A 20850-nucleotide genomic window follows, 5' to 3' on the forward strand; every position below is an offset into this window, starting at 1 on the left:
TGTTTCCTCTCCACTCTGGTCCTTTGTTCCACAGGGTGCTGGAGGTCAGCTGAGGAGGAGTCCCCTTAAAGAAGAGTGTGTGTGCCAGGAGCTGGGTAGGTGTGTGGGTATATATCTAGCCACCAGTGGTAGTCTCAAGACAGAGATGGCAGTGCTCCCGGAGCTGTTTGTCACCCCAGCTTCCAGGCTGAACTCCTTCGTAAATGACTGCCTGCATCCCAGCCAGAAGTGGAAAAAAGAGGTGCTGGAGACTGTGCAGACCGTGGAGCAGTTCCTGAGGAAGCAGAGCTTCAAAGGGGAGCATGGGCTGGACCAGGAATTGGGGGTGCTGAAGGTGGTCAAGGTGAGACTGGTTCCCTCCATCCCCAGGCCAGGGCTGGGCAAAATGCAGCTTGTGGGTCTACATCCCTGAGGATGCTGGGACCTGTTGCCTCATTATCTCTAGCCCATGCTACTGACATCTCAAGACACTCCATCCCAATGCACTGCTGCCTTGAGCAGAGCAAGTCCAGTAAGGAAGCTAATAATAATAGTGTACTTTTTTGGATGCACTAGCCTAACCCCTTAACATGTATTATGTCTAATTTGTGTACCCTGTGAGGTATGTACTGTTCTTTTCCCATTTTACAGATGAGCAGAATGGAAACTCAGTGATTTAAGATCCATAATGACCAAATGCAATGCAAGGTCTCTGATTGGATCTTGGTGTGAATGGACCATCTGTAAAATATAATTTGGGAACAATTGGGGAAATTTCAATATGGCCAGAATGTTAAATAATATATATAAGGGAATTGTTTTTTTAATATTTATTTATTTTATTTATTTTCTTGGCTGCGTCAGGTCTTAGTTGTGGCAATGCGGGATCTTTTGTTGCAGCGTGCAGGCTCGGGCTTCTCTCTAGTTGTGGCGTGCGGGTTTTCTCTTTCTAGTTGTGGCGCGTGGGCTCCAGGGTGTATGGGCTTTGTAGTTTGCGGCACACGGGCTCTCTCGTTGAGGCGTGGGAGCTCAGTAGTTGTGGCACGCGGGCTTAGTTGCCCTGCAGCATGAAGGATCTTCGTTCCCTGACCAGGGATCGAACCCGAGTTCCCTGCATTGGAAAGTTGATTCTTTACCACCGGACCACCAGGGAAGTCCCAGGGAACTGTTTTTCTTTGAGGCAAAATAGTTTTGTGGTTATGGGGAAAAATGTTCTCTTTTGTTGGACACAAATGCTAAAGTACTTAGGGACAATGGTCCTTAGCATCTGTAATTTACTTTAAAGTGGCTTAGTTGAAGGAAATATGGCAGAGTTTAGACTTGTTGAATCTGGGTGGATGTATAAGTGTTCATTGTATGCTCTTTCTATTTTTCTGTTTAAAGTTTTTGATAATGGAAATTTTTTTTAATGGAAGCTCAGAGAGGTGAGGTCGCTTGCCCAAGGTCACACAGCTAGTAGTGAAGCTGGGATTTCAACCAGGATCTATCTTACTCCACTCCAGGCTGCCCTCACTGAGCTTTTTTTCCCCAAGCCCTTCCTGCAGCTGTATCATGTCACCTCCTGTCCTAGCTAGTATAATAATGCAAGAAGGTCAAAACTAGAAAGGTGTGATGAGGAAAACAAATTTTGAGGAAAACGATTTTGTTTTTCTGAGTGGCTGCCTAGGCATTTTACAGTATGGTGACCCGACTAACACCAAATGTTCAGAGTTTGGACTTTTAGGTAGGTTTAGGGTATCCCCACAGGTTCCTGCTTTGCCTTCCCCGGTGGAACCTTTTAATATAACCACTGAGTGGGCTTCCCTGGTGGTCCAGTGGTTAAGACTCTGAGCTTCCACTGCAGCGGGCACAGTTTCGATCCCTGGTCAGGGAAGTTCTGCATGCCGCACTGTGTGGCCAAAAAACATAAATAAATAAAACTTTTTTTAAATGTAGAGCTAAGAGGGTTTTAAAAAAAATTTTTTTTAATGTAAATTGATACAGCCACTATGGAGAACAGTATGGAGGTTCCTTAAAAAACTACAGATAGAATTACCATACGACCCAGCAATCCCACTACTGGGCATATACCCTGAGAAAACCATAATTCAAAAAGAGTCATGTACCAAAATGTTCATTGCAGCTCTATTTACAATAGCCAGGACATGGAAGCAACCTAAGTGTCCATCATCGGGTGAATGGATAAAGAAGATGTGGCACATATATACAATGGAATATTACTCAGCCATAAAAAGAAATGAAATTGAGTTATTTGTAGCGAGGTGGATGGACCTAGAGTCTGTCATACGCTGTAAAGTAAGTCAAAAAGAGAAACACAAATACCATATGCTAACACATATATATGGAATCTAAGAAATAAAAAAAAAAGGAGGTCATGAAGAACGTAGGGGTAAGACGGGAATAGAGACACAGACCTACTAGAGAATGGACTTGAGGATATGGGGAGGGGGAAGGGTAAGCTGTGACAAAGTGAGAGAATGGCGTGGACATATATACACTACCAAACATAAAATAGATAGCTAGTGGGAAGCAGCCGCATAGCACAGGGAGATCAGCTCGGTGCTTTGTGACCACCTAGAGGGGTGGGATAGGGAGGGTGGGAGGGAGGGAGACGCAAGAGGGAAGAGATATGGGAACATATGTATATGTATAACTGATTCACTTTGTTATAAAGCAGAAACACCCCATTGTAAAGCAATTATACTCCAATAGAGGTGTTAAAAAAAAAACCACTTCGAGTTAAGCCTGTGAAAAGTTAGTAACCTCTGCCCCAATCACCTTGTAAGTACTAGGTGCTTGCTACCCTGCTCTATCTCCTGCTGGCTTGTGACCTGGGGTGGAAGACTGCCCTTCCCCCGGCTCACTGTGTCCCCTTGCTTCTGGGATCTGTGAGTAATAAATCATTAAAAAAAATTTTTTTAATTAATTTTGGTTGGAGTATAGCTGCTTTACAATGTTGTGTTAGTTTCTGCTGTACAGCAAAGTGAATCAGTTATACGTATACATATATCCCCTCCTTTTTAGATTTCTTTCTCATTTAGGTCACCACAGAGCATTGAGTAGAGTTCCCTGTGCTATACAGCAGGTTCTCATTAATTATCTCTCTCTCTTTTTTTTTTTTTTTTGCGGTACGCGGGCCTCTCACTGTTGTGGCCTCTCCCGTTGCGGGGCACAGGCTCCGGATGCGCAGGCCCAGCGGCCATGGCTCACGGGGCCCAGCCGCTCCGCGGCATGTGGGATCTTCCCAGACCGGGGCACGAACCCGTGTCGCCTGCATTGGCAGGCAGACTCTCAACCACTGCGCCACCAGGGAAGCCCAGTTATCTATTTTTGAAAGTAATAAATCTTATGACTCTACTCGCTTTGTATGGGTGTATTGAAACTGCACCTTTCCTCCAAATGACCCCGTGGGTTTCATTTCCCCACAGAGGGAGTTTGGATGCTGAGGGAGCTACCTGCCCACCCTGTGTGGGCGGCTTGTGCCCCCTGGCCAACGAGAAATTAACACTTTATTTGGGCTTTAAACCCTCCCCCCACCCCTGAAAATCTGGTAAGCTGCGCTGGTCCACAAGAGTGAATGCTTGTCCTTGGGTTTGAATAGGTTTGGACTGAAGCAAGTCATGAAGCCTGTTCTAGAACGCTCTTCCCTCTCTGCCTGTATCTTACCACTGGAAAAGGTGGGAAGGGCAGCACAGGCACAGCCTTCAGCGGGATGTGCTCTTCATCCGCACCCAGAGTGCCATTCCCAACCCTCTCACGTAGGGCAGAAACGCTGAGTCCGAACGCAGGTGGAGAAAGAAAATGGGAAAGGAAGAGGAAACAAAAGATGGCGAACTCCTGCACAGACGCAGGGCCTGCCACATAGACTTGGGTCACAGGGAAGAAAGAGGTAGAACCACCACACCTGGTGTTCTGACCCTCTATCTGACTGTGACTATCAGTCCTGGCTGTGAGCCCATGGCAAGTTGATTAACCCCCAACTGCCTTCCTTTTCTCATGTGTACAATGGGGATAATTATACTAGTCCCCCCACCTCAATTAATGGGGGTGAGGATTAAAAGACATTGTGTGTACAAAGGGCTTTCAGTGGTGCCAGGCACAGTGAGGGCTCAACTGGCGGCAGCTGGGTCATCATCAATGTTCCTTGACTCCACCCACCACCAGAGGTAGCCGACCTGAGGTCTGAAGCATCCCTGGCAATTCCACCTCCCGACCTGGAGTGAGAAAGAGAGAAGGCCAGAGAGTTGGGGGACTTTGTATACCGGAGGCCACAGCGCTGGAGAGCAAGTTTAGGATCTCAGAACATCAAAAAGACCCTTTCAAAATCATCCAGCTCGGGCTCCTTCAATTCAGATGGGGAAGCTGAACTCCAGGCAGCAGAAGAGATTATCTAAGTCGAGTAGAGCAGAAGGAAGAGAGATATATTGCTGACTTCCTGTGTGCCAGGCACCACGGCAAGCCCTTGGCACACATTGTCTCGTCGAATCCTCCCAATCAGCCAGTTACTCATGTGCCGTCATTACTCTGAGGTTCCAGATGAGCAGAGTTCAGAGGATGATGCAACTGAGAAACAGGGGCACGGGGCGAGGTCAAGGTCAGGCGGCCCCGTTCCCCAGCCCGCGGTTCTCATCCACCAGGCAATCCTGTGCCCCCCTTTTTATTTTTATTTTATTTTATGTTTTAGATATTTATTTCTTCATTTATTTATTAATTTAGGCTGTGCCAGGTCTGAGTTGCCGCAGGCGGGATCTTAGTTGCGCCATGCAGACTTCTTAGCTGCGGCATGCATGCAGGATCTAGTTCCCCAACCAGGGATCAAACCTGGGCACCCTGCATTGGGGGGGGGCGGAGTCTTACCCACTGGACCACCAGGGAAGTCCCTGTGCCCCCCTTTTTGTTTGTATTTTTTTTTGCGGTACGCGGGCCTCTCACTGTTGTGGCCTCTCCCGTTGCGGAGCACAGGCTCCGGACACGCAGGCTCAGCGGCCATGGCTCACGGGCCCAACCACTCCGCGGCATGTGGGATCTTCCCAGACCGGGGCACGAACCCGTGTCCCCTGCATCAGCAGGCAGACTCTCAACCACTGCGCCACCAGGGAAGCCCCCTGTGCCCCCCTTTTTAATGTCATGAAATTATTCAGACATCCGCCCCCGCCAGAATTCTCCAACCACCACCCTGTGGAGGATGACTGTTCCCTTGGAGTGGGGATCACTCTGCAGATAAGGCTGAGTCTTGGAAGCGAGGCAGTGGAGTAAATAAGAAGCGTGGGCTGTGGAGTCTGGCTGCCTGGTTGGAAGCACCCACTGTGTGACCCTGGACGAGAGGCTTGCCTCTCCACATCCCCGCTTTGTCTCCTGTAAAGAAGGGATGTTAATACTCCCCACCCGGACTTCCCTGGTGGCACAGTGGTTAAGAATCTGCCTGCCAATGCAGGGGACACGGGTTCGATCTCTGGTCAGGGAAGATCCCACATGCTGCGGAGCAACTAAGCCCGTACGCCACAGCTACTGAGCCTGCGCTCTAGAGGCACCGAGCCACAACTACTGAGCCTGCGTGCTACAACTACTGAAACCAGCATGCCTAGAGCCCGTGCTCTGCAACAAGAGAAGCCACCGCAATGAGAAGCCCGTGCACCGCAATGAAGAGTAGCCCCCGCTCACCACAGCTAGAGAAAGCCCGCACACGCAGCAAAGAAGACCCAATGCAGCCAAAAATAAATAAATAAATAATTTTTAAAAAAGGAAATACTCCCCACCCATCCCTCAGGGCGGTGGCGATCATCCGTGGAAAGAGCATCAGGGATTGCCTGGTCCAGGCAGTGGCCTCGGGGTGACGGGACTCTGTGTTCTGCAGGTGGGCTCCTTCGGGAACGGCACAGTGCTCAGGGACAGCTCAGAGGTGGAGCTGGTGATGCTCCTGAGTGGTTTCCACAGCTTCCAGGAGGAGGCCAGGCACCACGACGACGTTCTGAGCCTGCTATGTGAAAAGCTCAGGTATTGCCAGGACCTCCTGAGCCTCCAGCTCCAGGACCTGAGGCTGGTCCAGGGAGTCCACTCTGCTGTCGCCTTCACCATCCAGTCCTGGGAGACTGCGGAGCCCATCACTGTCACCATCGTGCCGGCCTACAGTGTCCTGGGTAAGCGGAAGCCCACCAGACTCACACGACCACCCTCCCGGGGGACCCGCAGCTTCCTCACCTCTCCTTCGTGGCCACGTGCAGACACCTGTATTCACCCATTCAACCCATGTCCTGTGCTGGGTGCTGGGTGACCACAGTGCCTGGGACTGACTCAACTCTGGCTGTCCTGTGGCTCAACTTAGGAAACAGATTTATCAAAGAATCACACAGATAAATATATGATTGGAGAGGAAGTGAGAGCCATGGAGGGGAAGGAGTAAGAGCAACCCTGGGAGCTTCTGAAACATTTACCCCGGGGGCGGGGCCTGTCATTGTCTGTGCTTTCCCGGAAGCAGAGCCTGAGACAGGCATGTGAGGATAAGCAGTCCCAGGAGATGCTGGTGGGGAAGCAGGGGAGTGAGACGGAAGGCGGGGAGCATGACAAGATGCAGGTTGAACTAGTCACCGTGCTGAGCAGCTGGGCTTGTGCCCTGCAGAGCTCTGGGAAAAGTGCAGAGCACGTCTCCCCAGTGGGTTGTTGAGTGTTTCATCCACCAGCTTCTGCTTCCCATCAGCCATTGGCTGAGAGCTGCTTCCCAGGAGCACCGATGGCACTAGTAACGGTATCAGCTACAAGCTCAGATGATCCAGCTTTCATCTGGTGCACTGGCTCCTCTTAACTAGAGTGGCTGCTGGGAGTTGCTCCATGGAGAAAGTGTCAGAATTGGGGTCCCATCTGAGCCAGAAAGAGACAGTGGGAGGCATTAGTGTTAGTGATGTACGCCCCACCCTTCAGCAAACATGCTCTCTGAGCCCAGCTTTCTTATATGGAATTAGTCCTTCCCTATGGTGATGGAAGCTTCATATAAATCGCTGAGAGATCCAAAACAGACATTAAGGGAAACTGAGGGTGTTGGGCACATCAAGAGAGGACAATAGTCCTTGAGTAGCCTGAGGAATAGAAAACCCACTTTAAAAAAATGTATTTTATTGAAGTCTAGTTGATTTACAATGTTGTGTTAATTTCTGCTGTACAGCAAAGTGAGTCAGTTATCCATAATATACACCATTATGTTTTATCACAGCATATTGAATCTAGTTCCCTGTGCTGTACAGTAGGACCTTGTTGTTTCTCCATCCTATGCATAATAGTTTGCATCTACTGATCCCAAACTCCCAATCCATCCCTCCCCCACCCACCCTCCCCCTTTGGTAACCATAAGTCTGTTCTCTATGACTGTGAGTCTGTTTCTGGAAAACTCACTTTTGATTCTCCGGAAGGACAACCAAGAAGGCAAACTGTTAGTCTCTTAAGCTATGTGGTCCCAGGTCTCCCTGGAGAGATACTCCAATAATTACCAGTCTCTCCCCCATGGAGTAGTCAGCAACCTGGGGCTTCCTGAGCCCTCACTCTCTCCCCTTCGCCTCCTCTCTCTTCAGGGCCATCTGTTCCCAACTCTCATCCCTCCCCAGAGGTCTATGTGAGTCTGATTAAGGCCTGCGGTTCCCCTGGACATTTCTCCCCATCCTTCAGCGAGCTGCAGAGAAACTTCGTGAAACACCGGCCCGCCAAGCTGAAGAGCCTCCTGCGGCTGGTAAAACACTGGTACCTGGAGGTGAGGAGGCTGCCAGGCTGGGGGCAGGAGCGGAAGATGGAGGAGGGAGGGGAAGAAAAAGGCAGGAACCATATCTGTCATCTCGGGAAACTGCACCAAGAGGCAATGGAGGTGGGGTGCGAGAGAAGGCTCACCTTTTTTTTTTTTTTTTTTTTTTTTTTCGGTACGCGGGCCTCTCACTGTTGCAGCCTCTCCCGTTCGGAGCACAGGCTCCGGACGCGCAGGCTCAGCGGCCATGGCTCACGGGCCCAGCCGCTCCGCGGCATGTGGGATCTTCCCAGACCGGGGCACGGACCCGTGTCCCCTGAATCGGCAGGCGGACTCTCAACCACTGCGCCACCAGGGAAGCCCAAGGCTCACCTTTTAAAATGTGAACATGGCAGAAGATGCAGATGAAGAAGGAGGAAGGAGAGGAGGGGGAGGAGAAAGAAACAGAGGAGGAAGGAGAGAAATAAGAAACATACTGTATTTCGAAGAACGAGTGCTTGTAATGGTCCAGCTAAAGTCCAGTGCTGGCTAAGGCCAACTTCTCTGGGCTCTCTGGACATTAATCTCAGCTGATTAAGGACTAACAAGCGGAAAAATTCGTTTAATTCCACACTGCACCAATTACCCCTCCAAATGATTGAGTTCCTGAGTCTCGTGATCGTTACTGAGTGAGGACATCCACAGCAGCTACTTTTAGATTTCACATATGATGTCTGCATGGTACCAGGTATATTTCAAACTACCCAGATGAACATGTCATCTGAACTTATGAAAGGAAGACTCAGAAACAAAAAATGAGAAAGAAAGAAAAAAGATGCTTTCTTATTTTTAAAAAAATGGTAAGGGTCAGCTTTTAGAAAGACCAGTCCAGTCCAAAAAGAAAAAAAAAAGTATTTAAAGATAAAAATCAGAATATTACCAAAGTTAGTTTATAGTTGGTATGTTTATGGTGGAAAAGCAGTCATTTTCTTACATGATTATCACTTCTACCAAGGTTGTGATGTATCTTCAGATGTTAGCATCACCGAAGCCAAGAATGAAATTGGTTTTTTTGGTCAGTCAGTCACTTAAGAGGGATTGATCCAAGGTTTTGTGGATTTGGGGAGCTAGAACTCAACAAAATGATCTGTTTGCTTTGTCTGTCTGTCTGTCTAAGTGTACAAAGTGTTTTCTTCCTGTATATGACTTGCACATTTATTGTAATGTCCACAGAACAATGTATCAGCTTTACTTCTATAGCCCTTTCTTTGTTCAAGTCTCTGCCACTAAGGGACTTCCCTGGCGATCCAGTAGTTAAGACTCCATGCTTCCACTGCAGGAGGCACAGGTTTGATTCCTAGTCAGGGAACCAAGATCCCCATGTGGCCAAAAACAAACAAGCAAGCAAACAAAAAAACCCCAAAAGTTTCTGCCTCTAAGACAAGAATTTGTCTGCATATGGTTTTTTGAAGCAGTTTTTTGATTCAGTATTATTATTTATTTATTTATTTATTTTTGGCTGTGTTGGTTCTTTGTTGCTGCGCCCAGGCTTTCTCTAGTTGCAGACGAGCGGGGGCTACTCTTTGTCGCGGTGCGCGGGCTTCTCATTGCAGTGGCTTCTCTTGTTGCAGAGCACGGGCTCTAGGCGCGCGGGCTTCAGTAGTTGTGGCTCATGGGCTCTAGAGCGCAGGCTCAATAGTTGTGGCGCATGGGCTTAGTTGCTCCGCGGCATGTGGGATCTTCCCTGACCAGGGCTCGAACCTGTGTCCCCTGCATTGGCAGGCGGATTCTTAACCACTGTGCCACCAGGAAAGTCCCTGATTCAGTATTATTAATTTGATGTTTTATTTTATTTGAGAACTTTTATTTAGCTAAGTGCTACAAGATGTGTTTGTTGATCAATACTTAAGGACACAAAGAGTTCATATTGTATGTTAAACAAAACTAGAATCCCGTGATGCTAAAAAGGTTGATAGTTCATTTTTGTCTGGAAACGTAACATCACAGGAGTTGTCGTTCACTTTCATGGTTCAAAATTATTTTATGATTCTTACCAACTCATCTACTGGGGTCAGGGACCAAGGAACATGTAAGTGAGCTTCTCTGGGTTCTATTCACCAAATCTTAACTGTAAGAATATCACTGATCTCAGAGATGCCCAAGTTTGTGCATGCTCATGACAAACCAAAAAGTGTTACTTTGACTATCTATAATTCTGGGCTTTCATAAGCCTTGCAACAGTATCAGTTTCCAAGAGGGACTTTTGAGCATCATTTCCGCATGTGAAGAGCTGTCCTTGATTTCTTTTGTGTTTTAATTTACCAACAAGCTGATGTTTATGTTCTATCTTTTGAAGTATTTAATTCAGTTCCATTTTGGGAAAAAGATGGGGCTTTCCCCAGTGTTTTGGCTGAGATTCTGACATAAGTGTTTTGTTTGGTTGTTTTTTTGTTTTGTTTTGGAGTGTTTTTTGTCTTTTGCCATTTTAAGTGTACAAGTCAGTGGCATTAATTACATTCACAATGTTGTGTAAATATCACCATTATTTCCAGAACTTTTTTTTATCATCCAAAACAGAAACTATACCCATTAAACAATAACCTCCCATTCTACCCTCCCTCCAGCCCTGTAATCTCTATTCTACTTTCTATCTCTATGAACTTGACCGCTCTAGGGACCTCTTATAAGTGGAGTCATACAATATTTGTCCTTTTCTGTCTGATCCTTTTTTTCCTTTTTGGCCGTGCCTCGCGGCATGCGGGATCTTAGTTCCCCTGACAGGGATGGAACCGTGCCCCCTGCAGTGAAAGGATGAGTCCTACCCACTGGACCACCAGGGAACTCCCTGTGTCTGATTCTTAACCGTGGGATTATCATACCTAATTGGATGAAATTTCTGACATGAATACAAGTTTACTTATACATTTGATTTATTCTTTTTTTAAAAAAACTAAATTTATTTATTTATTTTTGGCTGCGTTGGGTCTTCGTTGCTACCCGTGGGCTTTCTCTAGTTGCGGCGAGCTGGGGCTACTCTTCGTTGCGGTGCGCGGTCTTCTCATTGCGGTGGCCTCTCTTATTGCGGAGCACGGGCTCTAGGCGCGCGAGCTTCAGTAGTTGTGGCTCACAGGCTCCAGGTCGCAGGCTCAGTAGTTGTGGCGCACAGGCTTAGTTGCTATGTGGCATGTGGGATCTTCCTGGACCAGGGCTCCTACGCATGTCCCCTGCATTGGCAGGCGGATTCTTAACCACTGAGCCACCAGGAAAGTTCCGATTTATTCTTGATTTACCTAATTCTATCCTGGTAGGAAGGAGGACAGATTTTTTGAACGTATGTAAACGCTACATATTCCTGAAAAGGAACTTAATAAAGACACTTTGTGAATATTAAGCCATCATTCTGAATAGTTTTATAAGCAAGGCCAATTTACATATGCTATTATTTTACAGAATAATTATCTTTGTTTTCCTGAGGATTAGTTAGTTCATAATCTATAATAGGATTTTTTTTTTTTTTTTTTTTTTGCGGTACGCAGGCCTCTAACCGCCGCGGCCTCTCCCGCCGCGGAGCACAGGCTCTGGACGCGCAGGCTCAGTGGCCGTGGCTCACGGACACAGCCACTCCACAGCATGTGGGATCCTCCCGGACCGGGGCACGAACCCGTGTCCCCTGCATCGGCAGGCGGACTCCCAACCACTGCGCCACCAGGGAAGCCCTATAATAGGAATTTTTATAGGGATTTTTTTTATTCTGAGGTGTCAGTTGGAATAATATATCATTTACAGAATGTATCTTAGTTTGCACATGTATTTCCGTATATTGAGGGTAGGAGAGTAAGAAAGAAAGGGTTTTTTGTTTTTTTTTCTCTCTCTCACATAGTCATCAATAGAACATCAACCTGAGTAATTAATTCTCATTTTGTTAAGCAATCTGCTCTTATGAAGTTGCCTACTTCTGAAATAAAAGATTCTGGTGAAATTCTGACTCAGTCCCCTTTGGTGGCCATGAGTCTTTATCCACGAATTTATTACACTTCATAAATTTCCCATAGTGGAGTTGGGGGGAAGAGATTTGCTGGCAGATAGATTATATTGTAATCAGACCATTCTTTTATGAAATCCTTTTTTTTTTTCATTTACATACATAAAAACAAAAAGAATTGGCAGCTGTGATTTTACTATTGTAATTACGGGTCCAAAATAAACACAGCATAAAATCTAACAGTCCATCAGCTCCTAATTTTACAGGGCTGTTTTCCAGGAATCATATGTGTGTGCGTGCACACACCGCATCCCTACCCCCCAATTTTTGAGTGATTGAAATTCATAATGGCATACAAGACAACAATAACAGGGCTCCCAGGAGATATCTGAATACTCAAGACAAACAGACCAAAAGAGAGCGAGAGAGAGCGAGAGCGAGAGCGAGAGCGAGAGAGAGAGAGAGAGAGAGAGAGAGAGAGAGAGAGGGAGAGAAACACAAAATACAATCAAACTCTCATCGACTGCCACTCAGCAGAGAATAAATTCCTATCATCCGTCTCCCGACAGAGACCACCAGATGGTCAAACCATAAAAGCAGAGTCACCGATTGTAGTCATCAGTGGGGACATAAGTGGCCCCATGCAAATAGGTACGAGAACCAGAATCAGACTTGTCCAAGAATCAGACAATCTAGAATCAGAAATAAAAACAGAGTAGAGGTGGGGAGGGAGGAGAGAAACATCAGAAGAATAAAAGCTATTGTCATACAAGATTCACCCTCAGAATTGAAAAAAGGGGCACATATGAATGTAAACAGCCCATGGGGAGCATTTCTCAGGCAACACAGTTTACTCAGCTTTGGAACAGTCTCAGTGGAACCTCCAGCTGCAACCAGAAACAAGAGGTAAAAAGTCATTCATTAAATAAGAACTTGCAGAGAAGTTGCAAGGGAATCAGACTGCAGAAGGAAAGGCTTAATCGAATAAAAAAATATATAATAGGCGTTTAAAGAAAAAACGATTACCAAGATTACTAGGTTTATAGTTCATCTCTGTTGATGGTGGAAAAATAGCAAATTTCTCACATGCTTATCAGATCTAGAAAGGTCATGAAGTATTGCAACTTCGCAAAAGTCAGAGAAATCCAAAATATGAAGAAATCAGAGCGTTGCTAACATAAATCAGCACTGGAAGGGAACATACATCTTTTCTTCTGGTTTGCTCTTTTTTTTTTTTTTTAATGTACCATTAAATAGTCTATCAAAAGTCCTAAAAGAAATGAACGGCTCATTTTTCCTAAGGCTTACATCTTATGATTACAGGCATTCTGCATTTTCTTTGTCATGTAAATTTTAAGAATCTCGCTAGTAAAATTTCACTAGTATTGGAGAAAATAAATTGTCTTGTCATGAGTTTACATTCTTAACAAAATTATAATTTTATTAGTTAAGATTTACAGCTTTGTGAGATGTGAATTCACAAAATGTTACAAAAACAAATTCATTAATGTATAAATAAGTTTGAAATCAATTAAAAACATTTTAAAGTCAAGGATAAAGTTGTTTTTGTTAGTTACAGGAAAGGCACAGGTTTCATTTATTTTGGGGACTGGAACTAGACCAGATGGCCTTGTTTCTGTTTGTTTCAAGGTCAAAGTGGGTTTTTGTCTTTTTGAGGGGTGTGATATAAAACTTTTTTATAATGGCCACAGGACAAGATGTCAATTTTGCTTCCACAAACCAAATAGCTGGATGTTTGACAGAAATTTTCATTTCCTAACTCAATGTTAGAGAGGTTCTTTAGACAGGAGGTGACTGCTATCCGTTAAGATGCTTTCTTTTTCAAGTAACAGAAAAACAGAAAAACCAATTCAAACTGGCTTAACCAATAAAGAGAATTATCAGCTTATGTGTGAAAACCCACAGCAGTGGAGAGGAGGCTTCAGGCACTGTTTGATGAATGCTCCAGCTCAGTTTCTTTATAATACTCTCAGCGTCTCTCAATTCTATATGTCACCTTGGTCCACAGGCTGGCTTCCCTCATGGTGGCAGAATGGCCACATCTGTTCCTGCCCTCACATCCACATACAAGAGAGGACTTCTCTTCTTTCAACCACTGAACAAAAGAACTAGGCTTGACTCAAATTAAGCCAACTTAGATTACAAAGCTTCTCTTGAACCAATCACTTGGCAAGGGGAATAGGTTTATACTGGTGAGCCTATCCAGTCAGGGCCAACCCTAGAGAGGAGGATTGGGTCAATCCCATCCAAACAGCATGGCTACTATACAATGGGGAAGGAAGAAACGCCTGTTAGAGAGGCAACCCCAATGTTCACCATGGATTCTCAGCTGTTACCTAGTCCTATAGTCCCCCAACACACGCATACTATTTTTTTTCTCTTTAGCTAAGACTTTATATAAGACTTTTTCTTCTTTAAAAGAAATCTTTCAGGGGGCTTCCCTGGTGGCTCAGTGGTTGGGAGTCCGCCTGCCGATACAGGGGACGCGGGTTCGTGTCCCGGTCTGGGAGGATCCCACGTGCCGCGGAGCGGCTGGGCCCGTGGGCCATGGCCGCCGAGCCTGCGCATCCGGGGCCTGTGTTCCGCAGCGGGAGAGGCCACAACAGTGAGAGGCTCGCGTACTGCAAAAAAAAAAAAAAAAGAAATCTTTCAGAAGCCTAAATAGATTAAAATGGAGCTGCTTAGGCTGGGGTGCTGATGACAGAGCCCAACCTGCTCACTCCTTGGGACACCCCTTTATCACTCAATTTCCGGGAGTTATGTCAAGCACAGTTTGAAACCAACTGGAGTAACCTAGCTCCTTAATTCTGAAATGGAGAAACCCATTTAGGGCCAGAGAGGGAAAGTGACTTGGCCAAGACTACGCAGCCATTAGGTAGCAGAGCCAGGACCACAACTTGGATTTTTCTAGTTTCTGGTTCAATGTCATCCTTATAAGGAATCTTGGGGTCTCGCTCTCTCTTCCCATGTCTTTCAACAGTGCGTGAAATCCTGGTGCCTTAGGGCCGAGCTACCCCCTCTCTATGCCCTTGAGCTACTGACCATCTACGCCTGGGAAGTGGGTACTCAGGAGGAGGCATGTTTCGGGTTGGACAACGGCCTGGCCACCGTGATGAGACTGCTTCAGCAGTATAAGTTTCTCTGTATCTACTGGACCAACTACTACACGTTCCAGAACCCGATCATTGAGGACTTTGTCAGAAAACAGCTCAAAAAAGAGAGGTACTAGATCACTGCATGCCAACCACATCTCAAAGAGAAAAGAAAGAGAATTAAGGGAAAGGTGGTATCGAGTTTTCTGGGTGGGCTTTATTAAGTAGGAAAGCTGATATCTCACCCTGACACGCTTGACATCTCAAGTTGACTGCCTTTCAAAATTGCAAGGACCTTAGGGGCTATAAGCCTTTTCCTTGTTCCTCGAGCCACCACCCCACCCTACCTTAGCCCTCTTGCCCTCAGAAGACCATTTCAGAAAAACATTTCAGAAAAGCTAAGCTACCTTAGCTTTTTAGTGACAGCACGGGAAACTGGAAAGAACCAGGGAGACCCAAGTGTAAGCCCAGCTCCACCATTTTCTCATCTCTATTCCTCATCTGTAAAACAGGAGTAATGGGCACCAAACATGCAGGACTGTTGGGAGAGTCAGACAAAATATTTGTAAAGGGCCTACAGTATCTAGCCTATGGTAGATGCCAGATAAATGTTGTAGCACATGCTGCCTGTACCCATTCGTATCCCCTGGGCCTTTACTGTTTCCAGGAAGGCTGGTTCAACCTCCAGCTGTCAGCACCTGCGTCCCTTGGCCTGTGGGTTTTCAGCTTCCCCCAGTGACTGGTGGAAGTTGGTGTATAAATACCCCAGCTCCCTCCCATCTCAGATGGAGGGACTCTCTTTGGGACACATGTTCTCTACTACTTCCCAGAGTCCAGCCTGGGGGACTAGCCCCCAGTTGCTCACAGTGGTAATCACCTTGACACATACCCTTTACTGGCATCCTTCCCTTCCCTGTCTCACTTTCCCACTCTCTTATTGGTGCTTCCTGGTATCTCCTTCCAAATAAATGACTTGCACTCAAATCCTGATCTTAGGATCTGCTTCTGGGGGAACCCAGCCTGGGACATCTCTTTACATTAGAAGTTTTAGGTCAATGCAAGCAATATCGCAAGGTTGTTTATTATTCCCTTATGTGAGTGTCGGGTCTTTTTTTACAACGGAGAAAAACCTGGCCTCCTAATGAAAAGAGGATTTATTGTAAGGATGCCCAGAAAATTGACCTTGGAAAACCACTGGGACCTGAGGCAAATCTATAGACTCCCCTTCTCTCTGTTGCTCACTCTTATTGCCCACGTGCTCCCTTTCCTCTCACTGCTTCTCTCTCCACACCTGTTCGGCTCCCCTCTTACTCCTAGTTGATGAGGAACCTCCATCATTCCTGGTCCAAACTCCAGAGGGAACAAGTCTGATCTCTGGGCACAGGGCCTGCATATCAGGTCACCTGGTGGGTCACTTTGGGTCAGGTGACCCCACCCCATAGGTCAGCGTGTTATTACTCTAAATGAGGCAGGACCATTCAGGGAGTCAGGGATGTTGGGAGTTGAGAGCATGGAGCCTAAGGTGTCTAGTTCATGTCAGTAGCCTGCTATCACGTTGTGTCACTTAGATAAAAATCTCAGCTCCCACCTAAGTCAAAAGCTCCTGGAGTACAAGGGCCAGGTCTTGATCATGGGCTTGCCATCCAGCACATGTGGTCACCCCAAGCAACCCAAATAGGCTATTAGACCCCCTTCAAGCCAATATTCTTTAAAGTATTTATTCAACATTTACCTAGAGGAGAGATGCTTGGAGACAGCCCAACCTCTCCTCTGTTGAGGCAGAGGAGATGGGTAAGAATCCCTAGGGATAACCTAGGGAGGTCTGTGCCTCAGTTTCCTCATCTGTAAAATGGGGGAAAATCATCATCACCATCATCATCATCATAGGCCCTACCTTATAGGATTGCTGTAGGGATTAAAATAGGTTAATTCACATAGGGTTTGAGCCCATGCCTCAATAAACATCAGTAAATAGTGGTGGTGGTGTTACTGTCGTCCAAAGCAATTCAGCAGCTCTAGCCTTGAACTCACTTATGTAGCCTGTTCAGCAAAATGAAGGCTCTGAACTTGAGGCCCACCTGCCTGAGTGGGCCACTGTTACTGTTCCAGCATGCCTTTGGAGCTCCCACCCTCCGTACACCTCAAAAATTCCTTGCAAACACCTAAAGTACTCTGCCCAAGAGGAATTCTTGGAAACAGAATCCTCTCCATTCTGTTACTCTCCGGCAATGTTTTTGGGCCCTCCTAGACTGACAATCCTGGGCTCTGGACATAGCAGATGCTCAGATGATTGCCAAGAAGGTTTCTTTCTGGCTTGTGGGCCTCCAAACCAGAAAGAACCTGGGCGCCTTCTCTCTGTGTTGCAGGCCTATCATCCTGGATCCGGCTGACCCCACCCACAATGTGGCAAAAGGCTACAGATGGGACATAGTCGCTCAGAGGGCCTGCCAGTGCCTGAAACAGGACTGTTGCTATGACAACTACGATAACCCAGTCTCCAGATGGAACGTGAAGGTAATGGCTCCTCTCTGGGATGCCAGGAGCTTGAAGCTCAGAATGAGATAACTGCATAGTATTTAATTCTGTGTCGATGGAGCCAAGAGGACTTTAGTGTCAGTTTGAGGCCTGGCTGCACCACCTACCAGCTCCGTGAACTTGGGGAAATTATTCAACTGTCTGAGCTTCAGGTTCCTTATCGTCAAATTCTTGTTTTCCTGTTTTTTCTTCTTCCCATAACCTACCAAAGAATCACTGGGATTCTTGGCTCTCAGTCATTCTCTGCATAAGCTGAGCCCAGGCAAGTCAATTCAATCAGGTGTTTTGTGCCAGCACCAGGCTTGGGGTTGATGGGGGGTGACCAAGGGGGCAACAATGGTTCAGAAATAAGACATGGCCACAACCCTTAAGAAACTTGCCAGATGGAAGCAAACTTGCACAAAACTGCTAAATAGAATCACCAGAGAAGATACTCAGAAAACAAAAAACTGCCATATAATATTATAATGTGATGCCAAACCCACAGTGCAGGTAAAGAACATAATAATCTATTATGCTTTGTGCTTTGTGATTTGCATAGCACTTGTTCAGGGACAAGTCTATAAAATAGAAAGGTCAAGTCCTAGTATTAGCTTTATCGTTACTATCCCCATTTTACAGATGAGGAGATTGAGGCTCAGAGAGGTAAAGTGAATTAACCAAGGTCACACTGCTAAGAAGCAGCAGAGCCAGAACTCACACCCAGGTCTTTGTGGGGCTGCGGAATCGGAAAATAAATGTCATCATCATAAGTCACCAAGGAAGATTCCTTGAAGAAATTAAGGCATGGGGTGGGCCCTAAAAGCCAAGGACGGATGTAGACACTCAGAACAAAGGGTACTCCATCCAAGGAGAGGGTCAGGGTAGGGGATGAGGGGCAAAGGACTACAGTTGTGTGCAAAAGACTGAGGTGCTTAGAGCAGAAGGCAGAAGCAGAATCAGGGGCTCCCTAATAAGGAGCAGAGATTACAAACTGGGGGCCCACCAGCCATATGAGGCCCACAGATGGGCTGAAAAGTATATGCTTTTGGATTTTTCCTGAATATAAAAACCATCACGAAAAGATTTTTATCTTGACAAATCAGAAGACTTGGCAATGCTGGGCTTATATTCCTTCTTAAAAGGATCAGCTAGAGGTCGGCCCACCATTCCCCTCCCCCAGCACCTTCCAGATGTTGCTCTTCAGACATCTGGGGCTCTCAGGCCCTTGAGTGTGGCCTCCGGTGGTGAAGAACAGACTTTGGAGTCTGGCTGACCTCAGTTCAAATACCCGCTCGTGTGGGCAGAAGACCTAAATAGACATTTCTCCAAAGAAGACATACAGATGGCCGACAAATACATGAAAAGATGCTCAACATCACTAATCATTAGAGAAATGCAAATCAAAACCACAAACCTCACGCCAGTCAGAATGGCCATCATCAAAAAATCTAGAAACAATAGATGCTGGAGAGGGTGTGGAGAAAAGGGAACCCTCCTGCACTGTCGGTGGGAATGTGAATTGATACAGCTACTATGGAGAACTGTATGGAAGTTCCTTAAAAAACTAAAAATAGAACTACCATATGACCCAGCAATCCCACTACTGGGCATATGCCCTGAGAAAACCATAATTCAAAAAGATACATGTACTATAATGTTCACTGCAGCACTATTTACAATAGCCAGGACATGGAAGCAACCTAAATGTCCACCAACAGATGAGTGCATAAAGAAGATGTGTCACATATGTACAGTGGAATATTGCTAAGCCATAAAAAGGAACGAAATCGAGTTATTTGTAGTGAGGCGGATGGACCTAGAGTCCGTCATACAGAGTGAAGTAAGTCAGAAAGAGAAAAACAAATACTGTATGCTAACGCATATATATGGAATATGAAAAAGCAGTATTGATGAACCTAGTGGCAGGGCAGGAATAAAGACGCAGACGTAGAAAACGGACTTGAGGACATGGGGGGTGGGGAAGGGGAAGCTGGGATGAAGCGAGAGAGTAGCATTGACATATATTCACTACCAAATGTAAAATGGATGGCTAGTGGGAAGCTGCTGCATAGCAAAGGGAGATCAACTCGATGCTTTGTGACCACCTAGAGGGGTGGGATAGGGAGGGTGGGAGAGAGGCTCAAGAGGGAGGGGATATGGGGATATATGTATACATATAGCTGATTCACTTTGTTGTACAGCGGAAACTAACACAACATTGTAAAGCAATTATACTCCAATAAAGATGTGGAAGAAAAACAAACAAACAAATACCTGCTCTGCTCCTCACTACTTTTGTGATGGTCAATAAATGGCATAACCCTGCTCAGCCACAGTTTCCTCATCTGTAAAATGGGCTAATAGCAGAACCAACCTCATAGGGCTGCTGTGAGAATAAAATACATTAAGAAGAGGATGAACGGCACCCAGCCCAGGGCCTGGAAGGTGATTGGAACCCCCTAAATGTTTGCAGCTGCTGCTGTCGTTGTAAAGATGAGGACAGGTAAAGGGCACTTTTGTACTCAGACAGAGGGGTGTGGACTTAACCCCTCTTTGTCCTCTCCCTTCCAGGGGGCACGAGACATCCAACTGACAGTGGAGGAGTGGGGTTCCTCGGATTTCATCATCATGGTGAACCCTTATGACTCCATAAAGAAGGTTAAAAGGAAGATCCAGTGGAACCTGGGCTCCACATCCCTACAGCGTCTGTCCTTCCAGGAGCCCGGTGGGGAGCGACAGCTCCTCAGTAGCCAGTACTCCTTGGCCGATTACGGGGTTTTCTCCGACACTCGCATCTGTCTGCTGCAGACCATCTCCCCTGAGATCCAGGTCTTTGTGAAGAATCCCAGTGGTGGGAGCCACGCCTATGCCATTTACCCTAATAGCCTTGTCCTGAGCCTGAAGCTGCAGATTGAAGTCAAGGAGGGGCTGCTCAGAGAGAAGCAACAGCTAGAGTTCCAAGGCCAAGTCCTGCAGGATGGGTGGAGTTTGATGAGCTATGGTGTCCAAGACAGCACCACCCTCACGCTGAAGAAAGAAGGAAAGAAAGAACCCAGCTAGTTCCTCTGAAAGACCTCTCTGTGCATTTCTGCCTTTTAATCCAGACCCCATCAGTTCCACCTAACCTTGCCAGTAGACGGATGACGAGGGACATGAGAGACTAGATATACAAACGAACAATGGCCAGACCATATTCGACAATAGAACTCTGACCCACAAGCTCTGCAGCCACCAGCCCGAAGCCAAACCACAATGCCTGCATCAATCAAGCCCAAACCATCAGGATTTGGTCAATAACTGCCAGCTTCCTTATTCCCTCCCTTCCAATTTAGGATCGATGAAAGAAAGCCAAACAAGCTCCCTAACCAATCACATAGGACAGCCTGCTTCTGCTTAGCCCGCCTCCAGCTTCCCCGTGCAAACAGCCTCAGTCAGGGTATGCCTGAAGCCTTCCCTTTTTCCCACTATAAAGCTGTCCCACCGCCCTGCTTGCATTGGAGTCTCTGCCAAAGGCAACAGATGGTGGCTGATTCCCTGGCTATAGCAAGTTGGGAATA

The 20850-nt window shown here is 46.5% G+C and overlaps 1 protein-coding gene across 2 annotated transcripts; it reads left to right on the forward strand.

Annotated features, from left to right (window-relative positions):
* On the forward strand, positions 1-20766 carry OASL (2'-5'-oligoadenylate synthetase like). Of its 2 annotated transcripts, XM_079943017.1 has the most exons (6): positions 1-343; positions 5834-6116; positions 7539-7714; positions 14665-14906; positions 17143-17290; positions 19865-20766. In XM_079943017.1, the coding sequence occupies exons 1-6, from the start codon at positions 146-148 to the stop codon at positions 20351-20353; spliced, it is 1536 nt and encodes a 511-aa protein (XP_079799143.1). In that variant the 5' UTR covers positions 1-145; the 3' UTR covers positions 20354-20766. The 2 variants fall into 2 exon arrangements, with proteins under 2 accessions (XP_079799143.1, XP_079799144.1); XM_079943018.1 differs by lacking the exons at positions 14665-14906; positions 17143-17290.
* The last annotated feature ends 84 nt before the right edge of the window (positions 20767-20850 follow it).

Source organism: Stenella coeruleoalba (genome assembly GCF_951394435.1).
Source record: "Stenella coeruleoalba genome assembly, chromosome: 14".
Taxonomy (NCBI): domain Eukaryota; kingdom Metazoa; phylum Chordata; class Mammalia; order Artiodactyla; family Delphinidae; genus Stenella; species Stenella coeruleoalba.